The sequence below is a fragment of the Olea europaea genome, chromosome 15 (assembly GCF_002742605.1).
Source record: "Olea europaea var. sylvestris chromosome 15, O_europaea_v1, whole genome shotgun sequence".
NCBI classification, from domain to species: Eukaryota; Viridiplantae; Streptophyta; class Magnoliopsida; order Lamiales; family Oleaceae; genus Olea; species Olea europaea.
In genome coordinates this window covers 8,104,449-8,118,053 of record NC_036251.1, presented here as the reverse complement: position 1 = coordinate 8,118,053, position 13,605 = coordinate 8,104,449, and the positions used below count along the sequence as shown (strand labels likewise).

Below are 13,605 nucleotides of genomic sequence, written 5' to 3'. Positions count from 1 at the left end.
ATTTTAGTCTAAATCTACTAATTTCAAACAAACAATTTGATCCGTCCAAAGTTCAAATGAGCTATCAGATTCAAGGAACAAAACAATGTACTCGGAGTATGGTATGTTACACGTAAAATTTCACACTATTATACATCGAAACAATAAACAATAGGATTTAACTACTATTCTTAACCAGGTCAATTTTTTATATGAAACCTTAAATTTTAATGCATTACAAAACCTTCATTTAAGTCCCCGCCTGGTTTAGCAAAAAATTGATAAAAATATAATTCAAATTTAACAATTATTTTTTACTATATATTTCGTGGAACCTATAATTTTTATCACCTTTTCAACTATCTTTGTCATCATTTTTATTATAAAAAAAAATACTAAAAATCTGATTATTAGCAAAACTAAAGAAGGCTAAGCATAGCCAAGATGCCAATGAATAAAGTAAAGAAGAGAGCGTGGAAGCTACAAAATAAGTGTCTCATCAATTCTTTCATCAAAACATCATCTCTTGCTTCTTTGCTTTTGAATTTCATCTCAATTTTGTGTTGCATCATGCAATCGACATCATATTTTTTGAGTTGTTCTTAAGAAAGTTAACTAGTTTGCATGGGCAAAGACACGTTTTTTTCTCCACAAACATCAATTGTTGTTGAAATCAATATATCATACTTGATTGCCTTCTTTTACTTGCATGATCGTGTCTTTAAAGAATGCCCACTCCAAGACTCCATCGCTTTAATTCCAAACCCCCCCCCCCAACAATTATTTCTCTATATATACATGACTTGTGCCATGCTTGTATCCACGGTACTTTTGTCTGAGTTTTATAGGTTGATAAAGGTTGAATGCAATGTGGTTGTAAATGGGTGAGTAGCTCGTGTTGGAGAAGCAGGGCACGTGCAAATTTTCCACTAGATTCGAGAGCTACTCTGCATGGAGTTTGCACGTGCTCCCCTTCTCCAACATGGGTTCCTCGCTCCTTCCCCTATTCTCTCGTTCTTGTGCAGAGATTTGGAAGTGTGGGCACTTTTATCAGCAAGTTGTTTTGCTAGGGCAATATCTTCAACGTGGGAACCTCCACCCAGTACCCATGTAGCCACAACGCCATATATACAGATGTTATACTATTTAATCAGTTGCCAGAGAACTATATCTTCCTGGGATAAAGCTATTTGTACAATCTTTATTGACAACCTTGTTGATAATCCATGTGTCGTCAAGATTCATATTGTTATTTAGAAAATAATTTTTAAAATGGATGGTATAGATTCCTGCCAACACATGGTTTGTCAACCAAACCATGATGTTACATGTAGTATTCTTCATCTACGTGAACTATACAATATGGATTAATCTATTTGTACAGGGACGTGCGAACAGATTTACAGGAGCTGCCAAAGTGAACTATATACAACATGGATTAATCTGTTTGTATAGGGGATCAGGTGCTACACCTGTATTGTTTGGTGTTCCTTTTTTGGGCCAACATTCAGTGAAAAATTGTCAAGTGTGTCTCCACATACAAAATCTGATCAAACTTCTTTGCATCCAACATTCATCATTTTTGCAGCTTTGCAAGGTAACTGTGGTAGAGTTACTATTCAAAATTATCTTACAAAGGCTGGCTTAAGCATCTTGTATTTTTCTCCATTCTCCGGCCTGGACCTGTACTCTTTTTTCATCCAATATAGATCATGACTCTGACAACAAACATGTCATAAATGTATAACTTGCTTATTAAGGTTTCGTAGGAGATTATATAAGCATTCTCCCATGTACTCTTAAACAAAATAATTGTGTACTTCTGTAATCAATTCGTCATGTCTCAAAAATTTTCATATTTATTGTCGTTGTTGTGTACGTTTCGATGGGGGTAGGAGGGAGTTCCTTAATTGTTATAGCTACCACACGTCTTTTACATAGGAATTCACTAGATTCTTTTACTATTCATTGATGTAAGAAACTACAAGGACCCTCGTGAAACAAAAACATGGGGTCATGCCATGCCCATTCGGGCCCGTAAAAAATGTCTCTCTTGATGTACCCATCGATATGAAGCAAATTAATTGAGGCAAAGATGAGTTTTTTATGACACTCAGAGATAATCTACTAAAAGATGTTCCATTTTAATTGGTACTGAGTTTGGTATAATTGCTTGGAAAATATATATCTATGGTCTACATAATTATACGTAGGGGTGGGCTTTCTTTCTTTTCTTTTTTTCCCAAAACCAGAGAGAACTGATATGTTCAGTTTCAGTTCCTTCACTAAATGATTTTGAGACCATGCGTTACAAACCGGTTGATTTGATTCCGATTCTCAACGCAAAGCTGTCCTCAGTAAATTCAGTTATGCCAAATTTCTCTTTTCACTGGTGCGTTGCACCCAGATGTTTCATATACATATATACATTTTTTTTTTTCCTTTGCAACAAAATTTTAATAGGTAATCAAAATCAAAATATGAAAAATTTATAAATATTTTACAATTTCATAGTTTTAATGCAAATCCCAATAGAAAAAAAGTATATTTCATGTTCAGTCTTTCAAAAGAACTCAAATTTCTCACAGGAAAAAATATACTTTAAGAAGCATAAAGCATCAGGAACTATATTAGTTATTTGGTATTTGTTTAATTTAATTTTTTTATATGTTGGATTACAAGAATAACAAAGTGATTTTGTTGTGACTCGAACCATGTTATTTATGCTCCCATATTTTCAGCCACCAAAAACGTGTTATGAAAATACGCTTTTATAAATGGCATTCTGCCTGATGATAACACCTGGCTTAATTTTCACCGTTGGATGAAGGGTTTACATGCTGGTGATAAAATGAGATTGACTGTTCGTTTGGCTGAGTGACTTATCATTTGGTATGACTCTTGAGTGAGGTTCGAGAGTGTTCTTTAGTTCTCTCTCTCGAGTTAGGGTTTTCAGTCTTCCCTATTTTCTGTAATCGATCATCTCATTCGATGTTTTGAAAGGTTATTAATCACTGAATACTGATCTGTTCTTGAGTGATACTTAGAGTTCTCATGTGTTGAGATAAGGGATGTGATCTGTTGATTCGTTGTGAGTCTGAGACAGATATGTGGTACCTTCGAAGAGATAAGTCTCTTTCTTGTGTATTCTTGTAGTGATTGAACTCTGTAACCTTCGATTGCCTATTTTTGGGACTTTAGTGCAACCAAGCAATATCCAATTCGATTGGATGCTCAACAGGGGATTAGGTGCTTGTCACTGAATCTCTGGGGCTTCGGCCGAAAAATCTTGTTGTGTTCTTTATTTTCTGCAAGTTTAATTTCTGTTTTAAATTCGATTGTATCTTGCAACTTATTGTGTGGGTTTTTGGCCCCCTTTCAGTGGTATCAAAGCGTTGAACTGGGGCAAGATGCTTGGATCTTTGAAGGAGGGATCGATCTGCTGCAGATCTGAAATTTTTTGAACTGTTTTTTAAACAGTATTGAAGGACCTTGAGTATTTTATACTTGTTGGGTGAGATCTTTTAAAATTGTAAAGTTTACTTTATGAAATTGTGTGTTTCGATTTTCTTCCCTTGATTAACCATACACCAATTACCCACTGGTGTCTGGTCTTTGTCTAAAGACTCCTGTGAGGTCTTGGGAATCTGAGAAAAGCCCAGTTTGGGAGTGTCTCTGGGGAATCTTGAAGGAGGAATTTTACAGAAACCTAAAATTTCTACCCTCTGTTACTGAGTCCTTAAATTGATCTGCATATTACATATGTGTTTTAAACTTGCATGTGTTGTGTCTTCTTGAACAATACTGTGAATCTTGTTGACATTGTTGTGTGTCCAGTGTATGCTGTGATATGATCTTTTGACTCGAACTTGTACATTTTGTGTGACATAAGAAAATGGCTACTACTAAATTTGAGGTTGCACAATTCGATGGAAAAATTGATTACAATATGTGGAGTCAAAAGATGAAAGCAATACTAATGCAAATGAGATGTGTTAGGGCTTTAGATGACACTTGGCCTCAAGACATGAACCCTACTAAGAAGGCTGAATTAGAAGAGATAGCCTGGAGTACTATTTTCTTGTATCTGTCTGAGAATGTTATAAGAACTATTGGTGAAACTAAGACAGCTTCTGAACTGTGGACTAAATTAGAAAAACAGTATGTGACAAAAACCATCTCAAACAAATGTTATCTGTTAAAACAACTCTTTTCTTTTAAGATGGATTCTTCCACTGATTTGGATGATAACTTGAATAGGTTTACAAAATTGACTCAAGATCTTACCAACTGTGATGAAAAACTTTTACAAGATCAGTTGGCTGTGATCTTGTTGAACTCCATTAGTGATAGATATAAAGTTATCAAGGTTGCCTTAAAATATGGCATGGATGAACTTACTATAGAAATAATAATTAATATCCTAAAAAATAAGGCCCTTGAAATAAAATCTGAGACAAAAGAAAGTCATAGTGGGGATACTTTAATGGCAAAAGGAAAAGACTTTAGTAAACCTAACTATCACTCAAAAGTTTCATTTGAAAATAAGCAAAAATGGGGTGATAAGGGAAAGTCTAAAAACAAGGCCAAAGGAAAGAAATGTTTTTATTGTGAAAAACAGGGTCATTTTATTAAAGACTGTTATAAAAAAAAATGAGTCAAAAGAAAAGAAATATGAAGTTGGGATGCAGCCTTAGTGTATAACAAAGATAAAAATGAAGATGGCTTGGTCCTTGTTAATGGGGCCAAGAGACTAAGTGATGAATGAATTCTTGATTCATGCCGTTCTTTTAATATGTGGCCTAATAAGAATAGTTTTCTTGAAATTGAAAAAACTACTAATGGGCAAGTTATAATGGGTAACAATATGACATGTAAAGTAAATGGAATATGTACTATAAAATTGCTACTTGATAATGGGAAGGTCCTATTTCTAAAAGGAACTAGATATGTGCCTGAACTTGAGAGAAATCTAGTGTCTCTAGGAATGTTGGATGATATGGAGTTCAACATAAAATTGGGTCATGGACATATTGAAATTCTTAGGGGCAATGATTTAGTCATTAGTACCCCTAAGAGACATGGACTTTATCTCCTTAAAACTAAACCTTTACTTGGCTTAACTGCCACTTCTTTAACTGAAAATTTTTCTTTTGCAAAATTATGGCATGATAGACTTGGACACATTGACAAGAAAAGTCTAAAACTTTAGAAACAAAGGAATTTTTGGTAAACAAAATATTGGTGATATTGGTCATTGTGAACAATGTGTGATTGGTAAACAAGTTAATGCCTGGAACTCATAAAACTAAACAAATTCTTGAGTACTTGCATGCTGATTTGTGGGGATCTGCATCTGTGTGCACTCTTTCAGGGTTTAAATATTATCTTTTGATCATTGATGATTTTTCAAGAAAAATCTGAATTTTCTTATTAAAATCTAAAGATGAGACTTTTTCAGTCTTTAGGGACTGGAAAATACAAATAGAAAATCAAATCGATCACAACATAAAAATATTAAGACCATATAATGGTCTGAAGTTTTGTAATCATGAGTTCAATAACTTCTGTAAAGAACATGGTATATTAAGACATCTCACTGTTACCTATACACCTCAACAAAATGGCATAGCTGAAAGAATGAACAGAATTTTACTAAATAAAGTTAGATGCATGTTATTAAGTTTTGGTTTGTCAAAAATATTTTGGGGTGAAGCTGTAAAAATAGCTGCATATTTAGTTAATAGAACACCCACTTCAGCCCTAAACTTTGAAGTACCTGAATCAGTATGGACTAAAAATTCTGTTGATTATTCACATCTAAAAACTTTTGGATGTGCTGCTTATGCACACCAAAATATTGGAAAACTAGAACCTAGATCACTTAAATGTGTTTTCTTGGGTTATGGTGAAAATGTGAAGGGGTATAGATTGTGGGTTAAAGGTGAGAAAGGGTATAGGGTGATTGTTAGAAGAGATGTTGTCTTTAATGAATCCCTTATGCCATGCCTAAAAGGAAAACAAAATTTGACTTCTGATGATGTACAAATTGAGGTGGAGCCTCCTAAGATTGAAGGAAAAACAAATGTACCTGTTGAACCAGAAATGATTAATGCAGAAAATGATGCTGAAAATGAAACTGAAAATAATCTGCATAATAACACTAATGACGAGTTTGAAAATCCAACCTATCCCATTGAAGAATATCAATTAACTAGAGATAGGGAAAGAAGGCAGACTAGACCACCTGCAAGATATGATTCAGATGATTTTGTTTCATTATTTACCTATCAGGAACAAACTGACAATGAGCCTAACACTTATGAAGATTCCATAAACTGCAAAGACTCTAAGCATTAGATAACAGCTATAGAAGATGAAATGAGTTCACTTCTTAAAAATAAAACCTGGAAATTAGTTGAGAAGCCAAAAGGTCAAAAGCTTATAGACTGTAAATGGATTTATAAGATAAAAGAACGTGAGGGGGGAAATAATAGTCTTAGGTATAAGGCTAGGTTAGTTGCAAAGGGGTTTACACAAAAGGAAGGTGTAGATTACACTGAAATTTTTTCTCCTGTAGTTAAATACACTACAATTAGATGTTTACTTGCCTTAGTTGCTCAATTTGGATGGGAACTTGACCAGTTGGATGTTAAGACTGCTTTTCTTTATGAAGATCTGGATGAAACAATTTATATGAAACAACTAGTTGGGTTTGTGAAAGGAAATTCAGAAAATGTTGTGTGTCTGTTAAAGAAGTCCCTGTATGGCCTGAAATAGGCTCCTAGGTAGTGGTACAAAAGATTTGATTCTTTTGTATTGAAACTTGATTCTCAAAAGAGCAATTATGATACATGTTTGTATTGTAGAGGTAAAAGAGGTAAACATTCTCTTTATCTTGTACATTATGTGGATGGTATGTTGCTTGCAAGTTGTGATAAATCTGAAATTGAATATATTAAGCAACAACTTAAATCTGAATTTGACTCGAAAGATCTTGAAAATGCTAAAAAGATTCTGGGCATGCAAATTTATAAAGATAAAGAGAAAAATATGTTATTTTTGAATCAATATGATTATGTGATAAAGATTTTGAAAAAATTCAACATGTTTGACTGTAAATCTATGTCGCTGCCTCTTACAAATCATTTTAAGCTAACCTCTGATCTCTGTCCCAAAACTTTTGAAGAATCTGATAAAATGTCAAAAATACCTTATGCAAATGTTATTGGTTCTGTGATGTACTTAATGGTAGGTACTAGACTTGATCTTGCTTTCAGCATTAGCATATTAAGTAGGTTTATGAGTAACCTTGGGAAAGAACACTGGAATGCTTTAAAATGGCTCTTAAGATACTTAAAAGGTACTGCAAACTTGGGTCTTGTGTTTAAAATGAACAAAGAAGGAGTAACCTTAAAGGGATTTACTGATTCTAATTTTGCTGGAAATAGGGACAATAGGAAATCAACTTCATCCTCTTTCTTTACCTTATGTGGTACAGTAATTAGTTGGAAATTACAATTACAAAAGATTGTAGCTTTATCCTCAACTGAAGCAGAATACATTTCCGCTTCTGATGCTTTTAAAGAAGGAATATGGTTAAGTGGATTACTTAAGGAACTTGGAATTGTTGATGAAAATGAAACATTATATTATGATAATCAAAGTGTTATACATTTTAGTAAAAATCTCATGTATCATGATAGGACTAAACACATAGACATTAAGTATCACTTTATTAGAGACATTATTTCAAAAGATGTTTTGAAAATTGGTAAAGTACCTACTCAATATAACCCATCTAATATGGGAACAAAGATAATACCTTTGAACAAATTTAAAAATTGTTTGAAGTCATTATCTATTGATTCTATGTGATAACATTGCAGGTACTTGGAGCAAATGAAAGGAGAAAGTGATATTGTCTCCTGGCTGCACTAAAACAGAAATTATGGTAGCAAGGTGGAGATTGTTGTGACTCGAACCATGTTATTTATGCTCCCATATTTTCAGCCACCAAAAAGGTGTTATGAAAATACGCTTTTATAAATGTCATTCTACCTGATGATGACACTTGGCTTAATTCCCACCATTGGATGAAGGGTTTACATGCTGGTGATATAAATGAGATTGACTGTTCGTTTGGCTGAGTGACTTATCATTTGGTATGACTCTTGAGTGAGGTTCGAGAGTGTTTTTCAGTTCTCTCTCGAGTTAGAGTTTTCAGTCTTCCCTATTTTCTGTAATCGATCATCTCATTCGATATTTTGGAAGGTTATTAATCACTGAATACTGATCTTTTTATATTACATTTGAAACATAAAAATTAATTGTTAATACGTAAATTAAATAATCCATTAAAATTTCTAGTTATATGAATAGGAATAAATTCACTTATAATAACTCCAAATTCATGTAATTCAAGATTCATCAAGTTAAAATTCCTTGAATCTAGATTAATGTGAATGTTATCTTTATAGTATTTATTACATGTCGAAAAAAGTAAAGTAAAGTGTTATTGAAATAATTTAATTGTAAGAACGTTAAAATCGTCCAATAAATGATACTTATCTGCAAGTAATTAGATCTATTTAAATAATGTAGAAAGGCTCTTCAAACATGCGAGGTTAAGAGAGCGACTAATATTAAAAGTTAAGTTAAAATTTAGTACTCCCTTTGGACAAAGCTAAAATTGAATGACGTCTTTTAGCAATTGGCCGGAAGGTTCGGGCCCATTGATAACTCCCCACCCAAAAAATAAAAAATAAAAGCACCTCAGACTCCACATGCACAATTTAAGTATTTTCCCTCTGCGTGTAATGCGGAAGTTATTTTGAAGAAACACTCTTTTTGGAGCTGTCCAATCTGTAGACTGCATTCACATATGGATATATGACTTAGGATGGCGTAAGAATTAAACTCGATTTGCCAGTCGAAAAGGAAGCATTGCAAGTAAACTGGAAATTGTAGTATAGGGTTTCTTGGGCCTGAGAAAGTGGGGGATTTTTTTAATTCCCATTACTTTTGTTGTTGGAGATTGAAATGAACAGACAATGTTCTTTAAAGGATCCTTAAATTTCAAGCAATTGAGTAAACAAGTTGACAACAAATGGACAGAAGTTAAAGGAATATGCATATCTTTGTCTGGTTATTATTTATATATATATATGTTTTCTCTACACGTGCACACAATTTGAGGATTGATAGTACAGTATGATTTTTCTGTAGATTGATCGATTTTTACAAGCACAAGGAGTGTATTTTCTTCGCCTTCTTCCCTCTTATTTGGGCACATCACATGTTCATTTTTTACTTGGCGATTGACTTTATTTATTTACTTCCATGAGTTTTCTCATGGGAGTGAAAATTACTTTGTATGGCTCAAGTAAGCTTAGATCAAGTATAATTAATAACAATTTAGTGCTTAGGCGCTCATGTATACAATTACGTTAATATATAAGTTTTGTGACAGAGAGTTTTTCTTTCTTAAAAGTTTGGATACGATATGAATGAGAGGTTTCTTTATAGTCTGATTGAGATTTATCATATCTCTTTGTTGTTTTTGTCTTTCTTTCTTGTTGGCTCGCATCCAAAACTAAGATTGTGTTATATTCTTCAAGAACCTCTTCGACGTCTCAGTCAATTCCAAAATTTCAAATGAAGTAGCTTGAGAATAAAAGAATGATGGCAAGTAAGTTTTTCTCCTATACAAGGGTCCTAGAGAGGTGGATTTATAGGACTATTATAGTCCATATTGCTCAAATTTATATTTCTATATTCTCATATTTTTTAAGAGGGATTTTGCTAAGATTTGTTTTCATTCTACAAGGAGTTTTGCTACACGTATAATTAGTTTGACAATACAAAATCATTGTACAGGTAGTTTAACTCTTCTATAAGATAAAACAAACTAATCCTTTACATACTTTCGTTTACATTACTGTTAGTAGTTAGTACAGGCCAAATCGAAGTAAGGTACCAAAATTTTTTTCGTTAGACCTGGAGTTGGATTTAATTAGGATAAATCTTGATGAGGTCAGACAAGCTTCAAATCTATGAAAATTATGCCATCATTGAACTGTCATATGTTTCATTTTAAGTGTTTTAAATGGAATATGTATATTAACCTTTTTTATTTCCTTTTAATATTGTTCGATTCAATAACAACTTTCCAAATAAAACTTGAAATACGTTCAATACAATCAAGAACCCTATCAAACTAAATTTCTAAAAAGGAAAACATCATAGAACTAAAGACCAGAAAACTAGAACAATCTGTACTAAATTAACAATATGTTTAAGAAGAAGAGCATCTAAACATGGTTTTGCAACTTCGGTAAGAAGCTACGAATCAACCATCCCGCCATTAATTTATATGCATGTTGAGTCAGATGAATCCCGTCCCAACTCATGCATCTGGATGGACTGGGACAGACAGAAACACCAGGTAAACCACACATCTTTGTTAGATTAAACTTGTAAGTTCCTCCACTTCCACGGCAAGCTTTTTGTAAAGAATTCAAATCAAATCCTGCAGAAAATAAGAATATTCTACTCATTAACCATCGAAACAACCCAAACTACAAAAATTTGTAAAAATTAATATATATTTTGTTCCCTTATCAAAAAATGGTGCTTGGGATAGAACCCACACGAAAGCATTGTAATAATCACCATAGATAATAGTAGTATTTGGATGTTCAATCTTCAATTCCTCAATGGCTTGTATTGTTACAACAAACTATCAGTACAAAACCACAGAAATAAACAAGAAAGATTACAAGAAACAGTGAGACAGAAAATGAAATCCTCCAGTCGTTCACAGAGAACTCAAACCACACGGCATCAAGATGAAGTTCCTTTCTAGAATAGGGCTCAGACTCAAGAAAATACAGGATTGTACCCTTCTATATGACCCACACCGATCGCCCCAAACCCTAAGGTTTTCCTCTATCAATTAAAGGAAACCACAAGGGGTAAAATCACACACCAAACTCTCCAATACACACAGTATTATGTATCACAAAGACGGAATCACACAGAAACTAGATCTAATCAGAGATTGGATTCTCACGAAGAAGAAGAACAGAAGGTATGGAAGACTCTCGAACCTCAGCCGCAGCTGGAGAGAAGGGAAAATGACTGTCCAAGTAAATTAGGGCAAAAGGGGCCAAGTATATATATACAACAAAAGGCACCCTTAGATCAAATTTAATCTGACGGTCAAGAGGCATCCATATAACTGAAGAAAGGCGTGTTTGGCTGCATTAAAATATGCCACGCCAAAAACACGTTTTATCTACCATTGGGTCGGGCGGATCGGGTCATGTTATTGGGCAAGAGCCTAAATTGTTAAAACAGTTATAGGGCTTTAGCCCATTTGTCATCACAGCCCAGAAAAGATCATTGGTCATCACAGCCCAACATGTATCAAATGCTCTTTATGATATTTCGAAAAGTTATTCAAGCCTTTAAGGCAATGGAGTTTTCATTGTACGCAGTCGAGTCATTTGTTTGGAAACCGGTAAGATATATTGGAAGACAACCGATAGGGAAATTACCAGGACGCCCACTCGAATATCCCCAAAATTACGAATTACTTTCTACATAATAAAAAGAAAGTGTATAATTAGAATATATAAGAGAAAACAATAAAACCAGAAGAATGTCCAAGAAAAAGAGAAACTCACCCTGACAGGATTGGCAATGGTACAAACAATTTGCGGTACCATATCTTCTAGTTCTTGAATGGATTTGATTGAGTAGTAAACTTGATTTTGGACTAAATAATATGTGCTTAAGGATGCGCCCAATTCAATCAAAAAGCCCAACATGCCAAACATTTATAGAGACATTGTCTAGAAAAATCTATGTAAATATCTAAGTAAAAAATGTGATAATGTGTTAAGAAGATTATGTGGTTTTATAAACTCTATCTATAATATTCTAGGAAAATATCTTGTCCAAATATGTGGTAAAAAAAAGTCTCATGTAAATATGTGATTTAGGAATCTCTAGAAAAATTTGTGGTCTAGATATTTTATGTAAACCCTATATAAAGGAATATAGTCCTTCCATTTTGTAGCAAGCCAAGTGCGTAAGTTTTGGAGTTGAGAAATACAAGTTTTCTTTTTGATCACTTATTTCTTAATAGTTTCGTCCTTCTATTAAGCCTTAACCAATCCAAATTAGTAAACATCTCTTTCCTCCAACAGATTTCCTTTAGAATAATGTGCAGTTATAATCATTACCACCTATTTCTCCAACCATGAAAAGAGAATTCGCATTCTTCTCAGCACAATCTTCATCTATAAATTTTGTTCTAGACGAATGATTTACCAACCTATTTGATCGTGGCATGTGGAGTTGAAATGCGAATGCATCCAATCCTATTGAACATCGAGTATATTTGAGGTTTTTGGAGATAAAGTATTGTTAGCAGCCAATGTTTCTACTGTTAAAGCCGTCGAGCTTGCTATTGCAAAATTTACACCGTGTGCGAAGTTTGCTCCCATTTCTTTGTAAGGTTTTAGTAATGGAAAACCAGCTGATAATGCTGTAAAAACAATACAATTTCACTTAATTATCATGATTTTTTTTAGTTCAATACCAAAAATTAGTTATCGTGACTTACCAATAAAGTCAATCATTAGCAAGCCATTCGAGCATCTACCAATTGCATTCTTGAAAAAAGTTTCGCCGTAAGGATGTCTTGCAAATGTAGAAGAGACCCCATCAGGCTCTCTCCAATCAAGTTGCCAGTATCGGATATGGAATCACCAACTTGATATATTTTGTCGAATTGATAACACTTCAAGGTAACGTAATACCGGAATTTCGGAAGAACTTGCATGGCATTACTCATGGGAGAAAGTGCAAGAAATAACAAAGGAACATAGGTAAACAGATGAGAATTAGCCATTGCTATTTGCTTAAAGGAGAAAAGAAAACGAAGAACTGTGTTTGTGCGTGGGGAAATAATGAAGCAATCCAACCATATTTACAGAGGATTAGAACTTCTCCTTTCCAAACATGAACTAGGATTTCATACGATGAAGACGGATTATGGTAACGTTCGTTATAATTTCCTTAGTTAGTAATTTAGAATATTAATAGTACAGTAAAAGTTAAGAGGTGTCCATCGACTTTTAGAGTTCAATGATTTTTGTAAAACTAATAATTCTTTTTAATTTGAATAACAACAAATTAAAAATTATGTCCATCTTACAATCTACAAATCAAGCTACTAAACATAGTCAAATTGAACTTCTTAAAAGAAGGAACTAATCTCCTTTTTTTTCTTTTTTCCTTTTTAATCTCCTTCATTCCGAAAGTTGTTTTTATTTATGCATCTTTTCTTCCGCACTTTCCACATTTTCTTAACAATATTCTGCCAAATAGTACACGCATGTAAGATCTAAAAGAATACAAAAGATTCAGATTCTGAATTTTTAATACAGTATCAAGTGTTACACAAACAAATACACTAAGTACATGTTTGATAAATGACAAGTGCATTTTATGCACTTATTCAAACTTCTATTCTCATTTAATTATATATTAATTAAGTAATTATTTACTTAATTTGTGTAAATTATAAAAATTGTAGGACAATACCAACTTAGA

At 33.3% G+C, this 13,605-nt stretch overlaps 1 protein-coding gene and 1 pseudogene across 1 annotated transcript; both read right to left on the bottom strand.

Annotated features, from left to right (window-relative positions):
- Positions 1–10,292: 10,292 nt before the first annotated feature.
- LOC111411175 (GDSL esterase/lipase At3g48460-like) lies at positions 10,293–11,711 on the bottom strand. The gene is made up of 6 exons (XM_023041732.1): positions 11,670–11,711; positions 11,541–11,582; positions 11,067–11,195; positions 10,873–10,929; positions 10,654–10,720; positions 10,293–10,510 (listed from the first exon to the last, which is right to left on the bottom strand). Exons 1-6 carry the CDS (start codon positions 11,709–11,711, stop codon positions 10,293–10,295), a joined length of 555 nt encoding a protein of 184 aa, XP_022897500.1.
- Positions 11,712–12,153: 442 nt separating this feature from the next.
- On the bottom strand, positions 12,154–12,901 carry LOC111411174 (annotated as a pseudogene).
- Positions 12,902–13,605: the final 704 nt, after the last annotated feature.